Genomic DNA, 21,222 nt, shown 5'->3' on the forward strand with positions numbered 1-21,222 from the left:
GACTTTTTACATACTATTTTCGACATACTATACTATGACTTTATCACTTTTTACGAAATATTATACAGTATGATGACTATTTGACATACTATGCTATTACTTTTTTAGCACTTTTTACGATTTTTAACATACTATGACTTTTTTGACATACTATACAATGCCATTTTCATCACTTTTTTCAACATGCTGTACTAAGTCTTCTTTCGACATGCTATACCATGACTTTTTTTTTATCACTTTTTTTAAACATACTATACTATGACTTCTTTGACATCATGTTATACTGACTTTTTACGACATACTATACTATGACTTTTTAAACTAACTTTATATTGTGGCACGGTGGCTCAGGGGTTTACACTGCACCAGCAAGTAGCCAATGCAAACTCTGGCCCTGTGGTTCATTCCCCAGTAATCCTGTACACAGCGTGCGCACATTTGATTTTCTGTGAGACATTGAAACACTACTACTACTACTACTACTACTACTACTAATAATATGGCACTGTTTGAGTGGTTTAATCAACCGGTTCATGCGAGAACTTAACTCTTGTCTCCGACTCACAGTGAAACATTAACAGTGCATGTTATAAAACTAAACTACTGCACAATACAAGTTGAAAAAGTTTAAGTTGTCAGCCTCAAGGGGCGGGGCTTTAGGGCTTTTTGCTTTCAGTCAAGCGTGTTGTGTATTTGGAAATTAATAACTTCATATTTCACAGTGTATTTTTGAGCGCTGGATATAGCCTACTGACCTTTTCTTCTATTTAGGTTTAGTTTACTTTAGGTATTATACAACTTTGTTAAGATGCAATATATAATACCGACACAGCTAGCGTTTACAATGGTTACTGCAGTCCAAATTCAAAACACAGCCCCCCCACCTCCCCCCCCAGACTCCAGGTTCACGGGGGTTGCCAGGTTGAGAACCCTTGATTAGTAAAGGTAGAGTTGTGTTTATTATTTAATGTATTTCGACATCATCATCACATCTGGCCAATAACAATATATAATAATATAAGAAAACTGTGAAAGAGTCCGTCCACAGCCCTTTATAAAAGAGAGCTGCCGCCTCTACCTCTGCTCATCCATGACGTCTTATCCTGTGACGAGCGGCCAGTGTTCATCATCACCTGACTTCATTATGTATGACATCATTGGCACAGTCGACTGTGTGGTTTCAGTTGTCTTCTGTCACACGTCGGTCCTCCTACAGCGGCTGAAACTGCGTTCTATGTCCAGCTGTTCCTCGGGAGGATTTTGGAACAGATAATGTAGGCGCCAATCTCCACAGCAGGACCTTGGAGTCCAAAGTGCATGTTACAACAGAATGTGGTAACTAAACAGGTTCTGAAGTAGTGTAAAAACAAGTCTTGGTCCACCTTGCCTTGGTTTTAGCGCTGTAGTTAAAGCTTGTTAAGACTGGTCCTGTGGGAAGACGATGGGGTACATTTGTCTGTAGTGATCCACAAAGTGGACCTCCAGGCCTTCGGTGATATAGTCGGGCAGGTCAGAGAAGTCCTTCCTGTTCTCATTGGGCAGGATGATGCACGTCACACCAGCACGACGGGCCTAATGGACACAAGAAAATCCATTAATTAGACATTTATTTCACAAGGACTTCTACAAAAACAACTATTCATAGGGACCACCTGGGGTCACGGTACCTTGGCGCCTCCGTGTTTGTGTCCGGTCACAGCATAGCAACCCATAAGACTGATACGCGATACACACGAGAAGATTCGCAAAACACACTAGTACAATCTGCCTGGCATCCCGTTATGCTGTGCATTTGGCCGTAGTAACAGTTGTATACAACCCCAAATCAGAAAAAGTTGGGACAGTATGGAAAACACAAAGAAAAAAAGAAAGTAGTGATTTCTAAATGTACTTTGACTTGTATTTCATTGCAGACAATGTGAACACAAAATATTTCATGTTTTGTCTGCTCAACTTAATTTCATTTGTAAATATACATCCTTTCCTGTCATTCAGACCTGCAACACATTCCAAAAAAGGTTGGGACAGGAGCAATTTAGGGCTAGTAATCAGGTAAATTGGTTAAATAATGATGTGATTTGAAACAGGTGATGTCAACAGGTGATTGTAATTATGATTTGGTACAAACGCAGCATCCAAGAAAGGTCTAGTCCTTTAGGAGCAAAGATGGGCCGAGGATCGCCAGTTTGCCAACAAATACGTGAGAAAATTATTGAAATGTTTAAAAACAATGTTCCTCAAAGAAAGATAGGAAGACATTTGCTTATTTCACCTTCAACAGTGCATAACATAATTAAAAGATTCAAGGAATGTGGAGGAATTTCAGTGTGTAAAAGGACAAGGGTGCAAGCCTAAGCTGAACAACCGCGATCTCCGATCCCTCAGGCGGCACTACATCAAGAATCGTCATTCATCTATAAGCGATATCACCACATGGGCTCAGGACTATTTTGGCAAACCTTTGTCAAGTACCACAATACGTAGTTACATCCACAAATGCCAGTTAAAACTGTACTGTGCCAAAAGGAAGCCCTATGTTAACAGTGTCCAGAAGCGCCGTCGACTTCTCTGGGCTCGGAGGCATCTGGGATGGACCATCACACAGTGGAAACGTGTACTGTGGTCAGATGAATCAGTATTTCAGGTATTTTTGGGAGAAATGGACGCCGTGTGCTCCGGACCAAAGAAGAAAAGGATCATCCAGACTGTTACCAGCAACAAGTCCAAAAGCCAGGGTCTGTCATGGTATGGGGTTGTGTCAGTGCCCTTGGCAAAGGCAACTTGCACTTCTGTGATGGCACCATTAATGCTGAAAAGTACATAGAGATTTTGGAGCACAATATGCTGCCTTCAAGAAGACATCTTTTCCAGGGACGTCCATGCATATTTCAACAAGATAATGCAAAACCACATTCTGCACACATTACAAAGTCCTGGCTGCGGAGGAAGAGGATACGGATACTTGACTGGCCTGCCTGCAGTCCCGACCTGTCTCCAATAGAGAATGTGTGGTGCGTTTTGAAGCGCAAAATGCGACAACGAAGACCCCGTACTGTTGCCCACCTTAAGACTTGTTTGCAGCAAGAATGGGACAAAATTACACCTGAAACACTTCATCACTTGGTGTCTTCAGTCCCTAAACGTCTTTTTAGTGTTGTGAAAAGGAATGGCAACATTACAAAGTGGTAAATGCTTTACTGTTCCAACTTTTTTTGAAATGTGTTGCAAGAACCAAAATAGGAATTTTGATTATTTGAAAAAAAAAAAAACAATAAAAATCATGAGGAACACATTAAATTATGTGCTGTTGTATTGTCAGCAATGCAAGTCAAAGTACATTTAGAAATCACTACTTTCTTTTTTTCTTTGTGTTTTCCATACTGTCCCAACTTTTTCTGATTTGGGGTTGTAAGAAAACCTGGACTAAAATCTTATTCCATCCCAAAGGAGAAAGTTTGCCTACCAACTTCAAGCAACAGAGACTATGGTTTCTGGTCCCTGTTTAGTCAGGAAGCTAACTTATGGCCCTGACACACCAACCCGATAATCGGCCGTCGGACAGTCTGGTGAGATCAGTGACTCGAGTCTGTTCGGTGTGTTCCGTGCCGTGGTCCGTCGGAGGGGCCGTCGGCCTTCATTTTGGCCGACCTGACTTGCTGGGTCGGAGGGCGGGCAGTCGGACTCAATGACCAATCTGATTGGTGGAGTGCTAAACCCGGAAATGGTGAGCGGGATGAGTGACAAACGCCTCTCAAAATCTAACGAAAATCTTTTAAACTGACCTTTGTCGATCTGAAATGAAGACAGATTCAGCAACTGCACGGCCTATTTCTCGCTTAAAATGTTTCAGTGAACTATTTTTGTAAAATACGAGACCGTATTTCGAACAAGCCCCATTATCGGTCAGCTGGAGAAGCCAGACCCACGTGACGCGTTCATCATTTCCGGTTTTAATTTTTTGTATTATGTCTCGCGCACGTGCAGAACGTACGCTCAAGTCGGCGTCGCTTCGGTGTGTTCCGAGGCACTTTTTGGACCTCGGGGAGCCGACTGATCAGTCCGACTGCCTTTTCTGCCTGTCAGGGCCTTAAGCTAACGTTAGCTTTGTAGAGGTCATAGTATTTCCCAACCTCAATAAATACAACACTTCTAAACACAAAACTGCTTTGCTAGCTCAATCTAGTTGTTACTCAGGTAACTGCTTAAAAAAATATTTTTTTAAATGGATAGATTTAGCTAATACATCCGCAAATTTCAAGCAACAGAGACGATTTCCTGTCCCTTTTTAACGTTAGTCAGTCAGTTAATTGAGCTAACGTTAGCTTTGTAGAGATCGTGGGATTTGACGAACTCAATAAATCCCGCACATATAAACCACAAACTGCTTAGCTAGCTCAATATTGCTATAACTTAGATATCTGCTGCAAATTTTTCTATCGAGAGAGTTACTTCCCGTATGTCTGTGAAATTGACACGCAAGTGCTAGCAGCTATTTTTTAGCATAGCACCGAGTCACCGGCACAGCTGATCTGATCCAAACATTTCCAATAACTTAACTCCAGAGCAACGTAACGTTTTACTTCAACAAATGACTACACTAATATTTTCAATATTTTTCTTAGCTTGACATTATGAAAACCTATCCTCAGCCTAAACTATCAAACCAACACCAGCTAGCTACTATATGAAGGTAATCATGTATAAAAAAGATCTTTGGGCAAACAAAATATGAAGATTTAACAGGCAACCTAAAATGACAACTGTTGAGCATACACACTTATACTTGTAGTTACTCCATGGCCTTTCCTCTAAAGACAAACTTCACATTTTTTAGCTTTATTAAGAGATGGCACATTTGAAAGTGTTATCAGCTCCAATGCCACCTTCTGAACCCAGATTCTTTACCTGTAGCTTTTCTGATTTAGGGTTAGGACTGCAATTTCAGAGCTGCCACGTGTCAAAAGTCTGAGACCTTACCCAGTCCATGGGGACTTGGCTTGGAAACCGGAGGGTCATTGGTTCAAGTCCCCCTATAGACCAAAGTACGGAGTGTGGCCTGGTAGCTGGAGAGGTGCAAGTTCACCTCCAGCGCCCTTAAGCAAGGCACTGAATCCCCAACTGCTCAAGGTGCCATTAACACGTTAAACCATGTCAGGAATCTTGGTGTATTTCTGGACTAGACTTAAAGCAACACTATGTAATTTTTCCCTCTTCGGTCCCCCTACAGGTTGGAAGCGGAATTGTCCATTACATTACATTATGCAAGTTTGCCAGATCGGGTAGCGGATCTGTAGTTTGAATGAACTGGACAATGTAATGTAATGGACAATTCCACTTCCAACCTGTAGGGGGGGGCGAAGCTGGAAAAGTTACATAGTGTTGCTTTAAATTTCAAAAGCCACATCAACAGAATTACTAAATCATCCTAACACCTCCAGGTCCTGCATCACCCTCTACACTCGCTCTACATCATCCCTGACGTACGTACGTGTGTGCGTGTGTGTGTGTGTGTGTGTGTGTGTGTGTGTGTGTGTGTGTGTGTGTGTGTGTGTGTGTGTGTGTGTGTGTGTGTGTCTTGTACTTACAGCAATGGTTTTCTCTTTGATTCCTCCTACTGGCAGTATTTTGCCTGTCAGTGACACTTCTCCAGTCATGGCTACGTTCTGGCGCACCGGTCGGTTGGTTGCCAGGGACAACAGTGCTGTGACAATGGTGCAGCCAGCGCTTGGTCCGTCCTTGGGAGTCGCCCCCTAGAAACAAGCAGCGTTATAGACGACAAAGCAAGCGGGACAATTTCAGATCTACGCAGAGTGGCTCTGAGCTGTTCCGTTTGGAAAAATGCTACACAAATGAAAACGTACTTTCTCTTGCATACCGTGTAGTAGCTAGTGAAGAATAAGTAAAAAGGATTTAAAAAAAGGATGACGCAATGGTAAGTGGTATGTCATTAAGATACAGCACTGTATCACCATGGTTACCTCAGGGACATGCAGGTGCAGGTGGGAGTTGACCAGTAGGTGATTATCTGGTTCCTGGGTCATCAGGAAGGTTTTGGCAAAGGTTGACGCGATCTTTGCACTTTCCTTCATCACATCGCCGAGCTGACCTGCAGAGGAGCACCAACACCTTTACCACGCTCTGTGTTCACTATCTGGAGAAGATATCAGACCAACTACACCAACACCTTTACCACGCTCTGTGTTCACTATCTGGAGAAGATATCAGATCAACTACACCAACACCTTTACCACGCTCTGTGTTCACTATCTGGAGAAGATATCAGACCAACTACACCAACACCTTGACCACGCTCTGTGTTCACTATCTGGAGAAGATATCAGACCAACTACACCAACACCTTTACCACGCTCTGTGTTCACTAACTGGAGAAGATATCAGACCAACTACACCAACACCTTGACCACGCTCTGTGTTCACTATCTGGAGAAGATATCAGACTAACCTGTCACCTCCAGTGAGCCCTCTCCTTTAGTCTCTGCTCCTCCAGTAGGACGCCGCAGTGAAGTCTCGATAAACAGCGTGGACCCTCCTACAGAGGACACAATGCAGACAGGCCTTCAGCATGTTGCATCTTTTATCCATACTAGTTTGTGTGTGTGTGTGTGTGTGTGTGTGTGTGTGTGTGTGTGTGTGTGTGTGTGTGTGTGTGTGTTTTACTATATTCGTGGGGTCAAAAAACCGGGGAATACAGTATATTTGTGGGGTCTGCACAGCCTTGTGGGGCCCAAAATGCTGGACCCCACAAGGTTAAAGGGCTGTTTGAGGGTTAAGACTTGGTTTTAGGATTAGCGTTAGAATTAGGTTATGGTTAGGGTGAGGGTAAGGGTTAAGGTTAGGCATTTAGTTGTGATGGTTAAGGTTAGGGTAAGGGACTAGGGAATGCATTATGTCAATGACGGGTCCCCACAAAGATAGTGAAACAAACGTGTGTGTGTGTGTGTGTGTGTGTGTGTGTGTGTGTGTGTGTGTGTGTGTGTGTGTGTGTGTGTGTGTGTGTGTGTGTGTGTGTGTGTGCGTGCGTGCCTTACCCATAGAAGTCCATGCCAGCCCCATAACCACTCCTGGAGGGGTGACATCATACATTCGATCCACTGTGAAAATAGGTTTACCCACATAGAGCTGCAGGTTGTCAGGCGTAACAGTCACTGCGGTTTGTTCGCCGCTGACGATAGAGAACGCCACCTTGCGAAAAACCTGAACGACAGATGGAAAAGGGATTACGCCCAAAAACAAACTGCGGAGGATGTGCTGCTTTCTGCTGCAGCGTGCCATCCAAATGAGAAATAGCATTGTTTTCATCAGAGTTATTGGTTTCCAAATGAATAAAGTGACTTTAAAAAGGAGCTGTACTGAAATACTGAAAACATTTCAGTCTGTGCTGGGACTGTCCCCACACGGCTCTCATCATCATCATCAGAGTCTGGGCCAGGAACGGCTGCACGCGCCTCTGACTAACAAACAGCCCGAGAGATACTAGTTCACCTCAGCGTGTGTGTGTGTAGTATTTTACCTTCTCCACTTGTTTCTGCAGGTTCCTGACTCCAGACTCCCTGCAGTACTGCCTGATGAGCAGACTGAGGGCGTCAGAGGAGATAGAGGCCTTCTCCTCCGTCAGACCACAGCGGGAGCGCAGCTGAGGGACCAGGTAATTCTGACACGCAGACCATGGAGAGCAGGGCACATTCAGTTTGAAAAAAAAACTAGCATTACAAATATGCAACAATATTCATAAAAACAACACTTCTACAACACAATTTCAAAAACTATGCAAAATAAACAACACATATTAAGGTTTTTCAGGATATGATGTAAGAAGTGCAGAGGTAGACGTGGCGTTACCTGAGCGATAGCCAGTTTCTCCTGGGCCACATATCCAGACACATTAATCATCTCCATCCTGTCCCGGAGAGGCTCTGGGATCGTGTCAATCACATTGGCCGTGCAGATAAACAAAACCTTTATTGGAGCAGACGGAGATGGGCGGGGCTTAAATACACTGCAGTTTACATGTCAATGTTCACTTTGTTTAGACGAGAACGCCACAGGAAGCGGTAGAGGCCTGTGGAAATGTTCATAAAGAGCACACTCACTCTCCACTCGAGGTCAAATGCCTAACCCCAACCAATCGGCCTGCTTCGTAGGGCGGGACTTGCCTAGAAGTTATGTGGGATCTAGTGATAGACCGATTTTATCAGCCAGCCGATATATCGGACCGATATTTGCGTTTTAACTGCTGCGTTCGTTCCTGGGATTATTTACAGACAGGCGTCCACAGGTAGCTCTGTTTTGCTGGAGACGCTGCAGTTCACGTGCAGACCATGCACTGCCCCTCCCCTACTAGCAGAGTGCTGGTGCTGAAAGCCTGCCAGGCTTCCAGCACCATGGCAGTCTTAAATTACAAATCAAGCACTTTATTTCAGTGGCTACTTTTCAGGTTTATTGTTTTCTTAAATTATTTAAAATGTGTTGACAAAGGACATTTTGTGATGACCTGATTATATCTGTCTTATAATATGTCAGCAAGCAATGCATCACCAAGGCTGTGTTGTTGATGAAAGCCTTTTACCCTTGCACAGTTATCCATATGCAGTGCACCCATCCATATGATGCACATTGTACACATAATTTGGGTGATATAAATGTAAGATGATTGCAGAAGTGACACTGATCTGTGTTTCTGTTTATTATTTTTAAAGAAATGGCAGAACACATTCCGAAAACAAATCCATTGTGGCAGGGTTTACATTTTTATGATGTAAATTGAGGGAGCAAAAGCAGTATCGGCTCCAAATAGTGACAAGTGTCTATTTGCACCCCTGGTACGAATAGCCTCGGCCACACAGCTGAGCTATTCACACCCTGTGATGCAACAACAAAAACACGTTGCTTGCGTGCACCGAAATCATGGCGGACGTTTATCTTCCATGACCGCAGAAACTGGCATATTAGGAAAGTTTTGTAACAATTGAATTTCTAGCGGAAAATGGATACTACAGTTGCGCTTTCCGTCTTCAGTGAAAGCATACAACCGTTAGTTTGTTAGTTAGTACCTATTTTTTTATGTACAGTATGGTTACCTAGCAACCGAGGCTTGGAGATACCAAGTGGTAAACAATTACATAACATTCTGTAAGAACTGCTAGGTGAGTGGTTAGAACACTGAGCTTTGGTCTGGGAGTCTGGAGTTCGATTCCCCAGTGAGGTGATCTTGTTTTTTTCATTTTGGATTGGATAATTTGCATGCATTTGCGCAAGTCAGGGCCCGCGAATGTGAAATTTTTTGCAGGGTGGTAGGAGAAGACTCATGAATATGCCTGCTCTGGTTGGGTTGGTTAGGTTTAGGCAAGAGGAGTGGGACTGGTTATGGTTAGGGTAAGAATGTCAGGGCGATAATATTCCAAAAAGGTGTAATACATGAGTAGTATGGATAACTGTGTGTAAATATATGCCACGGTACTGTAAATGCACAGGGGTGCAAATAGCATACATTGATATTTGTACCAGGGGTGCAAATAGAACACATTGCTGTGTGTACTGGGGTACGAATAGCATTCACTTCTAATTGCACAAGGGTACGAATAGCATACATTGCTAATTGTACCAGGGGTGCAAATAGCCTTACCCAAAAAAAAAAAATCGGTATGGGCACTAAAAAATCCATATCGGTCAATCCCTAGTGGGATCAATAATAACGCACCTTTGACAGATCCACCGGAACGTCCAGGTAGTGGTCCAGGAAGTTGGCGTTCTGTTCAGGGTCCAGAAGCTCTAGCAGAGCGGACGATGGATCGCCCTGGTAACCGCGACCCATCTTATCTACCTGGTAATGGCAGGTTACAGAAAGACACATTAGAATCATATTTAAATATATACACACCTATACATAAACTCATGTTGAAAAGTTTGCAATCTGCTGCCACAGAGCTTGACTGTGTCCAGACAGAGATCCCTCTGAGCAACAGTCGAGGAAGAAGAGAAGCAATCAGCAGTCACTGGTAAACAAACTGGAAGCTGTTTCAGTGTAAGGTCAGCATCTAACAAGCTGGAATTAACATTTAGCTTCTTCACAACAGAAACAGGATAGTCTAGGGTTAGCACTGTTGGAATATCTGCTGAACATACTGTGGACTGACACATCCCAGTTTATACCTCTTCATCTGACCACTGAGGAGACTGCACGGGGCAACAACCTAACTAACCCTAACCCAACATAATGATCCAGGCTCACTGGCGCGGTTCCGGACTGGAAAACTAATTCTCCCAGCATGCAACACTGTGGGGACATCCAATGAATGAAGTTTGAAATCATTTCATTCAGAAAATATTTCCTCAGCTGTACTTTCTGTTTATTGCTTGGCAAATGTTAGCATGCTAACAGGCTAAACCACATGTGTCAAACTCAAGGCCCGCGGGCCAAATCCGGCCCCTCGCAAATTCTGATCCAGCCCGCATATCAATCTAGGTTCACAATATATTTTGGCCCACCTAGTGGTGCGCCAAACCAAAAACATGGGAAACTGTTTTTCAACTTGCAATTACGTGACACTCAAAAGCAGAATTTGGCAAATTTTCCGACTATGAGACTCAGAAATTCCCCCAGAACCAGAGTTTGCATATTCCAGCTGTGAAAGAGCTTGTTGTGAGTCAGCTGTGTGGTAGCCTACTTAGAAAATATAATCACTGTTTTGCTTGATTTGCTAAATTCTGGGATGGCTTTGGAACTTGTTTGCTCACTTTTTCAGGGCTTTATGTGGCCCAAACCGTAAGTGAGAAGATTATATGAGACATGCAATAATTGAGTCAAAGATATTTTACTTTTTCGATGAAATAAAAGCATGTCAATAAACTATACATGTCTGGCCCTTGATGCGATTCTCTTTTTCCAGTGTGGGCTTTAGCGAAATTGAGTTTGACACCCCTGGGCTAAACTAACACGGTAAACATTGTACCTCCTAAACATCAACATGCTAGCTTGTTAACATGCTAATGTGAGCATGTTAGCACCATACTAGTCTATATCAACGTTTCATTTCAGGATTGCTCAGGTGCCGCCAGAAATTCCACCGGATGTCCGTCACCTTCCTTTTTCTTTGTGTTGGCGTTCTGAATTCTGGTGGATTTCTGATGACTATGGTTAACTGCTCCTCAGATCTCTGCAGGGTAAATCCAGACAGCTAGCTAGACTATCTGTCCAATCTGAGTTTTCTCTCACACGACTAAAACTACTTTTGAACGTAAACATGTTCCACCAAAACAAGTTCCTTCCCAACACTGTTTTGCAGCGGCACCGTGGCTCCCTCCGGCGCCTAGCGCCGCTCAAGACGATTGTGATTGGTTTAATGAAATGCCAATAAACGAGAGCACGTTTTTCTCCCATCCAGGTATGCGGTGTGGACTAGCCAGATCTTCCTCTGCAGCGCTGTGGAGGAAGGTCTGGCAATACGAGACTAGCACCGTACTGACCTCGTCGATCAGCACCAGAGGGTTCTCCGTCTTGGTTTTCTTCAGACACTGGATAATCTTCCCCGGCATCGCACCAACATACGTTCTCCTGGAGAGAGAGCAAGAGAGACAGACACACAGACATTGATTGATTGATTGATTGTGTGATGCACATTTATCCCACATTTTATGGGTTTCTGAGCCTATACATGCAAAGTCTGGTGTTCATTAGTCTATATACTGAAACATAGAATAAGGTTATTACAAATAAGTTAACAATAATTAAATGTATTCTTTATTATAGGGATGGCCAAGTCTCTCTAAATTTGAAAAACAAAAGTATAAACCTTACTTGTTCTGTTCACATTGGTTATAATGGATCAGTTATCAGCCCTGAAATTCAATACGAGTGCCTGTGCAGCTGTAACCCAGCACACCGGGGTGCAGTTGATTCTAGTACTATCCAGATTCCCTCCATGGCCCAGAGACAGAGCCCTGGATGTGCTACTGACACTGGGAACTATCATAAGGCTCCTCTGTGATAATGGCAGTATACACTTCCACACCTGTGTCCTTTAATCTCCGCCACGTCGGTCATGCCTCCCACGCTAAACCTGAAGTACTCTCTGTTGAGGGCTCTGGCGATGGAGCGGGCGATGGAGGTCTTCCCTACGCCCGGAGGACCGTAGAAACACAGGATCTTCCCCTGGGTAGAGCCACGCAGCTGGCTCACTGCGATGAACTCCTGCAGAGACAGAGGAAGTCAAGGATACAGTAATTATGTGTGTGTGTGTGTGTGTGTGTGTGTGTGTGTGTGTGTGTGTGTGTGTGTGTGTGTGTGCGTGCGTGCGTGCTAACCAATATGCGCTTCTTAACATCATCCATCCCATAATGGTCTTCTTCCAGAACCTCTTTGGCTCTGTCCAGCAGCAGGTTCTCTTCACTGTTGACGCCCCAGGGCATGCTGGTTAGCCAGTCCAGGTAGTTACGGGTCACACTGAAACACACACAGGTGTTTGTTGCAGTATAAAACAAATGATTTCAGTATCCTCAGTGTGAAATGGGTCTGATATATCAACAGAACTAGCTTGGCTACAGAAAGATGACCATCACAGCATTCCTGTGGAGCTTTCTTCTCCACAGAAGAAAAGTCTCTTTACGTTCACTCAGGTTCGGTTCACACACACATTGTATGTACGCTCCAAACCTGCTCAGTTCATTTCTTTTCTCGTGAAACCCAAATCTTTTGGACTATTATACATCGTGCCAGCTAGAAGTCTTCCTCTTCCCTGCGGTTTGCTGGCATATTGTTACTTTTCTTGGCATGGCACCACCAATTGTCAACCACTGAACAGTGTGAAACCATTGTCTGGTCACCAACAGAACAATGACCCACTAAACACATTGCTACCAGAGGTCCAAAACTCCACCTTTCAGTAAGGACAGTTAGGCCATTGCCCAAAGCAGACACGAGATCAACTGGGTACCTGACACAGAGTGCAACCACCTGACTCACAGTCATCTCACTGCAACACGCCTGCAGCTTTAACACATGATATGCTCCATCTACAGTAGAGGATGAATACCCGAACCGACCCCGTCGGGATCCAGCGGGACCCGACGGGCCGGGCGGGGTTCAGACAGATATTTAGAAATTATATTCGGGTTTGGGTCGGGCTCGGTCACATCAGCGCGAAAAGGTATTGAACATTTTATCAAATTCAAATTTAAAAAAGCTTATGATGTAGGTGCGCGCCTGTGTTAACGTGCGCTTGTTGCCCCGTGTGCGCTGATGCGCTCATCTGTTGACATTTCTGAATGCCTTCCTACAGTTGCTTAATAAAAGCGGGCTTTCCACACAAACAAACGTACATGTGTCATTAGTATGAGAAAAAAATGAGATTTTAACTAGAGATGTTCCGATACTGCCTAAAACGCTGGTATCGGTATCGGGAAGTACTGGAGCTTATGCACCAATCTGATACCACGTAATAAAGCCCTAAAGAAAATCTACATTAAAAGTAGTTTATTTATGTTCTTTTTCCGTTATAACTGACTGTCAAACTGGATAATAAAAGAAAGTTCTGGGGCGTTCATGTTTCACAAAGAGTTTAACCTGAGCCAGACTGACAATAAAGATAGAAATAATATCACATCCATACAGGGATAGTAGTATACAGTTGTTAAAACATAATAAAATATATGACACACTGGTATCGGATCGGTACTCGGTAAGGCAGATACGCAAGTTCAGGTATCAGAATCGGTATCGGGAAGCAAAAAATGGTATCGGGCCATCTCTAATTTTAATTTTAATTTTGTCGGGCTCGGACAGAAATATCTTAATGCCTGTCGCGCTCGGGCCGGGCTCGGTTACTGCTCTGTCGGACGCGGGCCAGGCTCGGACAGAAAAATGCGGCCCGATCCGCACTCTAATCTACAGGCAGAGAAAGCACACGCTGCTGCCATCCTGACAATAGTGCCACCTGCAGGCAATGAGTGTTGCAATTAAAAGGGACAGTTCAGAAGTTGAGCAATAAGGTTGTTGTCAGTGTATTAGCTACAGCAGATGGCGGTCAGCAGATGTTGTTACATTACTGCTGCCCCGTCCACAGCAGGACGTTGCTTGACTTCTGTGTGGGTACTACTGGGGGCGTGCCGAACGCCATCTACTGTAGCTCATACAAGCGCACCGAACAGCTCAACTGTCTCTTTAACTAGAGCTGCTACGTATCCACAATGGAAGGCATTAATGTCCTAAATGGTGTTGCATTAGATCTTGAATATAGCACTATAAAGAAAAAGCTCAGGGTTCATTATGACAATAGGAATCATTTCCCACAGATGCTGAATATTAAATTGTATATACTGTACGTGTACATATTATGGATGTCGTGCCACTGTGTTTAGTATTTGTCAAGGGATCATAACTCAAAGGCCTTCTCAGGCTAGTGGGACAGGAAATACACAAGACCAACTTGAACTCTGACGAATGGTTGTCCAGCAGTCCCAGTTTGTTCAGTTCTTCGTTGATGACGTCCATGATGTGCTGCGGGACAGTCCTCTCTTTCAGACGCTCTCTAAACTTCTCCTCGATAGCGTCTTTGTCCTCTTTTTCCAGACCCAGCTCCTGAAACAACACACACACACACACACACACACACACACACACACACACACAGACAGTCAGTGATGGACACAGAAGCACAGCTCCTGTAAAGATACTATCTCACACTGTATGCTGTATAATACTGATATTCTGTGATATGCTGCAGCTGCTGGATACATCGTGCTAATCCAGTACGACAGCCAGGCTGCGATGAATAAAAGCTCCACGTCTGCTGTGGGGGTCACACTGGTGTGACAGACACACACACACACACAACAACAGAAACGACAGACACAATGCAGACACAACGCACACTGACAGACAGTGACCGACAGGCAGCGTTTGTCTGTCAGTCTGTGTATGTCTGCCTGTGTGTATGTCTGCCTGTGTGTGTGTGTGTCTGTCAGTGTGTGTGTGTGTGTGTGTGTGTGTGTGTGTGTGTGTGTGTGTATCTGTCGTACCTTCTTGATGATCTTGAGCTGCTCCTGCAGCAGGTACTTCCTGTGGGTCTGCTTGATCTTCTCTTCCACCTGTGAGCAGAGCAGGGACAGGAATCAGTGACGGAGCGTGGTGAGTGGCGAAAGCTACTACGTGTGGAGATGACCTCTGACCTCTCGGCCCAGTCGCTGCTGCAGCTTGCTGAGCTCGTACTCCTTCTTCAGCAGAGACAGAGCCTTGTAGAGACGCTTCGGGATCTGCGGAGAGACAGCGGCGTGTTTCAAAGGCCTCAACACTTTCAACTCATCGCTGCCACCACCTTCATATGACGACATATATGGCGTCTGTGTGCCCATCTTCATCACGGGACCAGACGTCCATTTGCCAAATTACCACCCCCCCACCATCCCATACAGGCTGCTCACATTGGTCTCCTCCAGGACGTCCTGTAGTTCCTGCGACTCTGCTCCTGTCAGGGCTGCTCCCATGTCACTGAGGTAGATGGGATTATCAACCACTCTCTGACCAGCCTGCATCATCTGGAGGACCGACTCTCTGAGAGACACACAGACAGACACACACATAGACACAGACACACACAAATGAACATTTAGGCTGTAGATTTATGATTATTTACTTGAGGATATTTAAGGCAAAAGATTTTGAAAGTCTAGAGAGGACTGCATTCAGATGCCTCCCCTCCATGCAGCGAGCTATAAAGACTTGATTCTTCACACCAGTGACTTTGTGATTTTTAAGAGAACAAGGAGAATTTTTTCCACTGTAAATTTCTACAACACTCCTAATTTTTTATATATATATATATATATATATATATATATATATATATAGCGATACTGCTTCCTGAACGCTCAATTACTTGAAGACAAAAAAGGAGCTCAAATCCTTGAAATTAAAGCGAGATTAAGGATGTCAACACTACAGAACACAATGTAAAATATTGCAGGGGACCTGGTTGTAACACAGAGCGAGCAGTCATCTGACTGTTAATGCAGGCCTAAAAGCTCTGTGTGCGCTGCATGCTGCATCGTAAAGAGCAGAAGCAGTGCGGGATGATGGGACGAGGGGGAGGACGGACTGGGACTGACCTGTAGAGGGGGTTCAGAGCGATGATGTCTCTGATGGTCTTCACTATCTCTGCTGTCAGCGCCTGCTCTCCACACACACACACACACACACACACACACACTCTTTAGAGCTTTCTGTGTTGTGAATGAAATGCAGCGTTCTACTGCCCCCTACTGTTCCTTCAGTGCTGGGTGTTTGTACCTTGACCTCCTCTGTGACAGTGAACTGTTCATGCTGGATGTTGTCCACTTCCACCATCAGGATGTTGGAGGACAGAGGCTGCAGCTCTGGACTCAGGTCTGCTTCTGACACCTGACCAACAGCAACAACACACGTCACATCACCATGTCTATAAACTGCTCATCAATAACAGTTCAACTATTGGATAAATAAATTATTCTTCTCTTATATCTGTAATTCACATGAGAAGCACAGTGGTACCAAAGTGAAGGAGGTCAGAGCAAACATCATCAACTTCTCTTGTTTGTTCTTCATCATTTGTCTTTACTGTGAGCTCAAATACTCAGGGCACATCTGATAACTGGATTCAGCCAGATCTGGATTAACCGGCCCGGCCCCACCTACCACCCACCCCCCCAATGCATTTTGCAGGTAGCTGTAAATACACACAGCTGTGCAGCTTCGTTTTTTGACTCTGAGCCCAGCAGTTCTACCTGGCTGCAGGTGTTCCGAGTCACTTTACACACAACTTCACTTAGAAATATCCTCCATGTGAGCACATGGGCCCCTCTATAGGACGGGGCCACAGCATCAGCTAACCATGCAGGGCCTGGCCACACTTAATGTACTTCAGTGGTGAAACTTTTCAGCTATCTTTCAGCTTACCGAAAGCAGCTGATCAGTGGACCTGGTTCTTTTCCTGGGGATCTGAGGCTCCGGTGGGTTAGGGTTCCTGTTCTGCCTAAGAGCTGTGTTGCATTTCCAGTGTTTGAATAAATATAGTTAAGCAGTATCAGTGTGTGCTGACTCACTACCAGCCCAGAAAAGGAGAATAACGACCACACAGCCTAGAAGAAGGTGTGAGTGTTGCTTGGCCGTATGAACGGGGTGTGTGTGTGTGTGTGTGTGTTTGTTTGTCTGAGAGCGATATAGACCTTTTCAACAGAATGCCATTGCTAGGCACCAGCCTGGCCCCTTGTTAACTTCCAGTCAGTTGATGTCATTCACATACACTGCAGCAGGAAATCAACTTGGGGCCATTTAGAGTGCTTGTGTTTACATGTGTACGTGTGTGCGTGTGCTGCACGTCTGCACGTCTGCATGTGTGTGTGTGTGTGTGTGTGTGTGTGTGTGTGTGTGTGTGTGTGTGTGTGTGTGTAATGGTCTACATGACATGTAACACACCTTGTCCTCCAGCTGCTCCGTCACTGACCCCGGCTGGTCCTTGCGGCTGCGTTTGGCTTTGCGTCTCTGTGGCGGTTTGTGTTGGGACTCGGACTCCGACTCGGACCACGAGGGGGACGTCGCTGCCTCCTCAGGCTCCACCTCCAGCTGTCTGGTGATCCGGATCCTGACAGAGCAGAGAACACAGAGCAGAGGTAACAGCAGGCCGCAGGGCAGCACGGACAGCAGCGTCTTCTTCTTTCTCTCGGCGTCTCTAACCTGCGGTGTCCCATGACGATCATCCTCAGCTTGTCCCCCAGGTCCTGCATCTCATGGATCTGGACAAAGGTCCCTGTAGAGTAGACGGCATCCAGAGACTCCACCACGTCGGACTCATTACTGCAGGAGACAGGGACGGCAGGCAGCAGGTCACTTCCAGATGACTGCACGCATATATATCGGCAAATACACGTGACGGCTGACAGAGTTTAAACTCATCCATCCACATTCTGTTGTGTGTAGACCCACGTCAAGGGAAAAATAAGACCTCTAATCAGTCCCTCCAGAAAAACGTGATTATGCGATCGCATAATTCAATGCATAATCAGCCAAAGTCCACATATTTATGTGGGGGCTGCATTTTTTTCAAATACGCCGCACTTTCGCCGCATAAATTGCTGATTTCCGCGCAAAATATGCGGGGCTTGCATGATTTCATAATCCCCGCATTTTTGTTGAAAAAAAGTCACACATATCTTAGCAGAAAGTTGAAAAATGTTGAGTTTACTTCACACAAGAGCAGCCATTTTCCCCTGTTGCCATGGGAACGTTATGAAGTGACATAATTACGCGACGTGAACGTCATCGAAAAGCTGCAAACCCCGCGATGAAGCCATGATGAAACCGCAGTTTTTGCAAGTTCCCGCAATTTCTGCAAGTTCCTGCAATTTCATCGCATAAAATTGCATAAATATCCCGCATATTCCATCGCATTTTTTAAGAAAACGTGCCACATAATCAAGGATTTCTGCCCGCAACAATCACAAAAAAAACTTGCATTTTTCTGGAAGGACTGTCTAATAAAGCCCCACCAATCTCAGTGACAATTACATTCATTTCCTGAAGCTGTTTCAAAATAAAAGTCTCCCATTGGCCGGTGGAAGGCTTTTAATGTGAAGTAGCAGCAGCAAACAACCAACGTTGGAGTTTGTGTTCCATGCAGTGAAGGAGAGCATGCAGTGTTAGACCTCAGGCATGGAAACCACTCACTTATCATCTCTCTTCAGGAAGACTCCGGCGTACGGCTGAGCCAGACGAACCTTCCTCCTCAACAGCTCCATCAGCGCTTTGTTCTTCACCTGACAGGAACAAGGACAGACACGATGAGCTCTGCTCTTTGTCCTGAAATATCACATTCACCCTGCTAGAAAATGTCCCGGAATCATTCCTTCCCTGCAAGGGCACTCCAAAAAGGAAGGAGAAATAGAAATAGAGTTTTGTACACTTCACCAATCGGCTATCAGTGCAGCAGAGGATGTGGGGACAGATGTTACACATCTGTAGAGGCTTCTAGAACAGTCCAGATTAAAGACAATGGGTATGTTACCTAATACACAGTTATATTTTATCTGCTGTCAGTTTCCATATTTAAGGAAACTCTGTGTGGAATTTAAAAACATTCTGACTTTGGAACGTGAGCGTGAGCTAAGTTAACCCTGGTGACATCACTGTGACATCATCAGGGCTATTGACCAGCTCGTCCAGAGACACAGAGGACAACATGTGTTAGAGCAGCTCTAGCGCTAACGCAGCTCCACAGTGTCTCTAAAGGGACAGTAGTGTCTCTCAGAGTGTCCAAAGGGACAGTAGTGTTTCTCACTGTCTCTCAGAGTGTCCAAAGGGACAGTAGTGTCTCTCAGAGTGTTTCTAAAAGGACAGTAATGTCTCTCAGAGTGTCTCTAAAGGGACAGTAATGTCTCTCAGTGTCCAAAGGGACAGTAGTGTCTCTCACTGTCTCTCAGAGTGTCCAAAGGGACAGTAGTGTCTCTCAGAGTGTTTCTAAAGGGACAGTAGTTTCTCTCAGAGTGTCTCTAAAAGGAAAGTAGTGTCTCTCAGAGTGTCTCTAAAGGGACAGTAATGTCTCTCAGAGAGTCCAAAGGGACAGTAGTGTCTCTCAGAGTGTCTCTAAAGAGACAGCAGTGTCTCTCTAAAGGGACACTAGTGTATCTTAGTGTCTAAAGAGACAACACAGTGTTGCTGTGTGATTGCATCATCCCGTGTCCTTCATCCTCCTCACCTCTATGATCTTGATGAAGCGGGGGAACACCGGGTTCCTGCTCACAGCGATCAGCGGCACATTGGGGAACACCTCCGGAACCATCATGGGGGTGAGAGCCGTCATCTGGGGTCCACTGTACGGGGCACCCCCATCTCCCCCAGACTCTTCTCCCCCAGAGCCTGCACTGTCCCCGCCGTCCTCCCCGGAGAAGCCCGCACCGCTGGCCCGGTTCCCGAACATCCTTTCCTGAACCATGTAGGGTCGAGAGGTCGGTGTAAGGAGCTCGGTTTGGCCCCGGAGAGCGGCGGCTCCGACCCGCATCCAGCGGTGAGGTCTGGCGGGCAGTCGGCAGCCAGCTGTCATCGCGGTGCTGGTGTAGAAGCGTGGCGTCTGGAGGCGGCTCAGCGCCGCTGTGTCGGGCAGGAGGGCCCGGCTGCTGCCGGTCCTCAGCACCATGGAGGAACACTTCACTTTCACTAGCAGAGCCGAGTTTCTGTGCAGCTGCCGAGCAGCGAAGAGCATCTTCACGCAGGTCGCCATGTTGATCTGGAGCTTTCTACAGCGTGACCGACCTTCTTCCGTCAACGTCTGATGACGTACTAAGGAACCCACGCAACTTCTAGGCAAGACCCGCCCTTCAATAGCATTCACACACTACTATTGGCCAGGCATCGTAACCCAATTTGTTCAGGTCCTATCACCTGACCAGTCGGCTATCCTAACCTTAACCACTCGAGGTCAATGCCTAACCCCAACCAATCGAGCTGCTTCGTAGGGCGGGTCTTGCCTAGAAGTTACGTGGGATCCATTATAACACATGCCCCAGAGGTTGGGGCAGATACGGTTTAACCTTAAGCTATCTTTGGTTAAGGTTGGAGAATCTTTCCAACATTATGAACCTTCTGTTAGAAATGTCGTCATATATTCTGCAGACTGATTTTATTTTAATGTGATATTTTAACTAACATAAAAAAAAAAAATGTATGTAAAGTATGCACAATAAACGTTATTAGGCTGAAAATACTTTCTTCTCTTCTTTTTTTATTTACCATATTTTATTCCATTTATTTTCTTCTGTCCTTTCTCCTATTTAACACTTAATAAAGTCTTTCTGGTTCCTCACAATAAATACATAAACGCAGTGTAGTGAACTGAATATTCTGCAAAGAACCACAGAAATCAAATGTTCTGCTGTTTACCTGCTTCTTCGTGTTACATGACATGAAAGTTTTTCTTTCTACGTTTCATGTTGTTCCTTTATCCATTGAATGTTTAAATCCTAATTCTATTTCTCATAATGAAAACATATCATCTATGTTATAAACATAACGTTTTTATCCGCATGTAAACTCCTAGCAATCACTAAAAAAAAGCAATAATACATACATTTATTGGACACGACAAATTGTGTGCGTGCATGTTTGTGCAGATGTTATTGTCTTGGTCTCTTAGATTTAAGCCTAACTCATACTTACTGTAGTTCTCTGCTGAGTTTGTATAT

General features: G+C 44.9%; 1 protein-coding gene and 1 long non-coding RNA gene across 2 annotated transcripts; one reads left to right on the forward strand and one right to left on the reverse strand.

The window, feature by feature from the left end:
* Positions 1-936: 936 nt before the first annotated feature.
* On the reverse strand, positions 937-20,321 carry lonp1 (lon peptidase 1, mitochondrial). The gene is made up of 21 exons (XM_031311740.2): positions 19,740-20,321; positions 18,713-18,801; positions 17,723-17,842; positions 17,465-17,630; positions 16,301-16,411; positions 16,120-16,181; positions 15,436-15,565; positions 15,184-15,267; positions 15,034-15,102; positions 14,442-14,593; positions 12,322-12,460; positions 12,030-12,208; positions 11,485-11,572; positions 9,719-9,841; positions 7,861-7,977; positions 7,532-7,672; positions 7,050-7,215; positions 6,464-6,550; positions 5,979-6,106; positions 5,586-5,750; positions 937-1,572 (listed from the first exon to the last, which is right to left on the reverse strand). Exons 1-21 carry the CDS (start codon positions 20,259-20,261, stop codon positions 1,417-1,419), a joined length of 2,994 nt encoding a protein of 997 aa, XP_031167600.1. The 5' UTR covers positions 20,262-20,321; the 3' UTR covers positions 937-1,416.
* LOC118496291 lies at positions 9,539-17,655 on the forward strand. Its single transcript, XR_004898835.1, has 3 exons — positions 9,539-9,697; positions 12,734-12,739; positions 17,645-17,655. It is a non-coding gene; the product is annotated as an uncharacterized LOC118496291 (long non-coding RNA).
* Positions 20,322-21,222: the final 901 nt, after the last annotated feature.

The sequence above is a fragment of the Sander lucioperca genome, chromosome 11 (genome assembly GCF_008315115.2).
Source record: "Sander lucioperca isolate FBNREF2018 chromosome 11, SLUC_FBN_1.2, whole genome shotgun sequence".
Lineage (NCBI taxonomy): Eukaryota > Metazoa > Chordata > Actinopteri > Perciformes > Percidae > Sander > Sander lucioperca.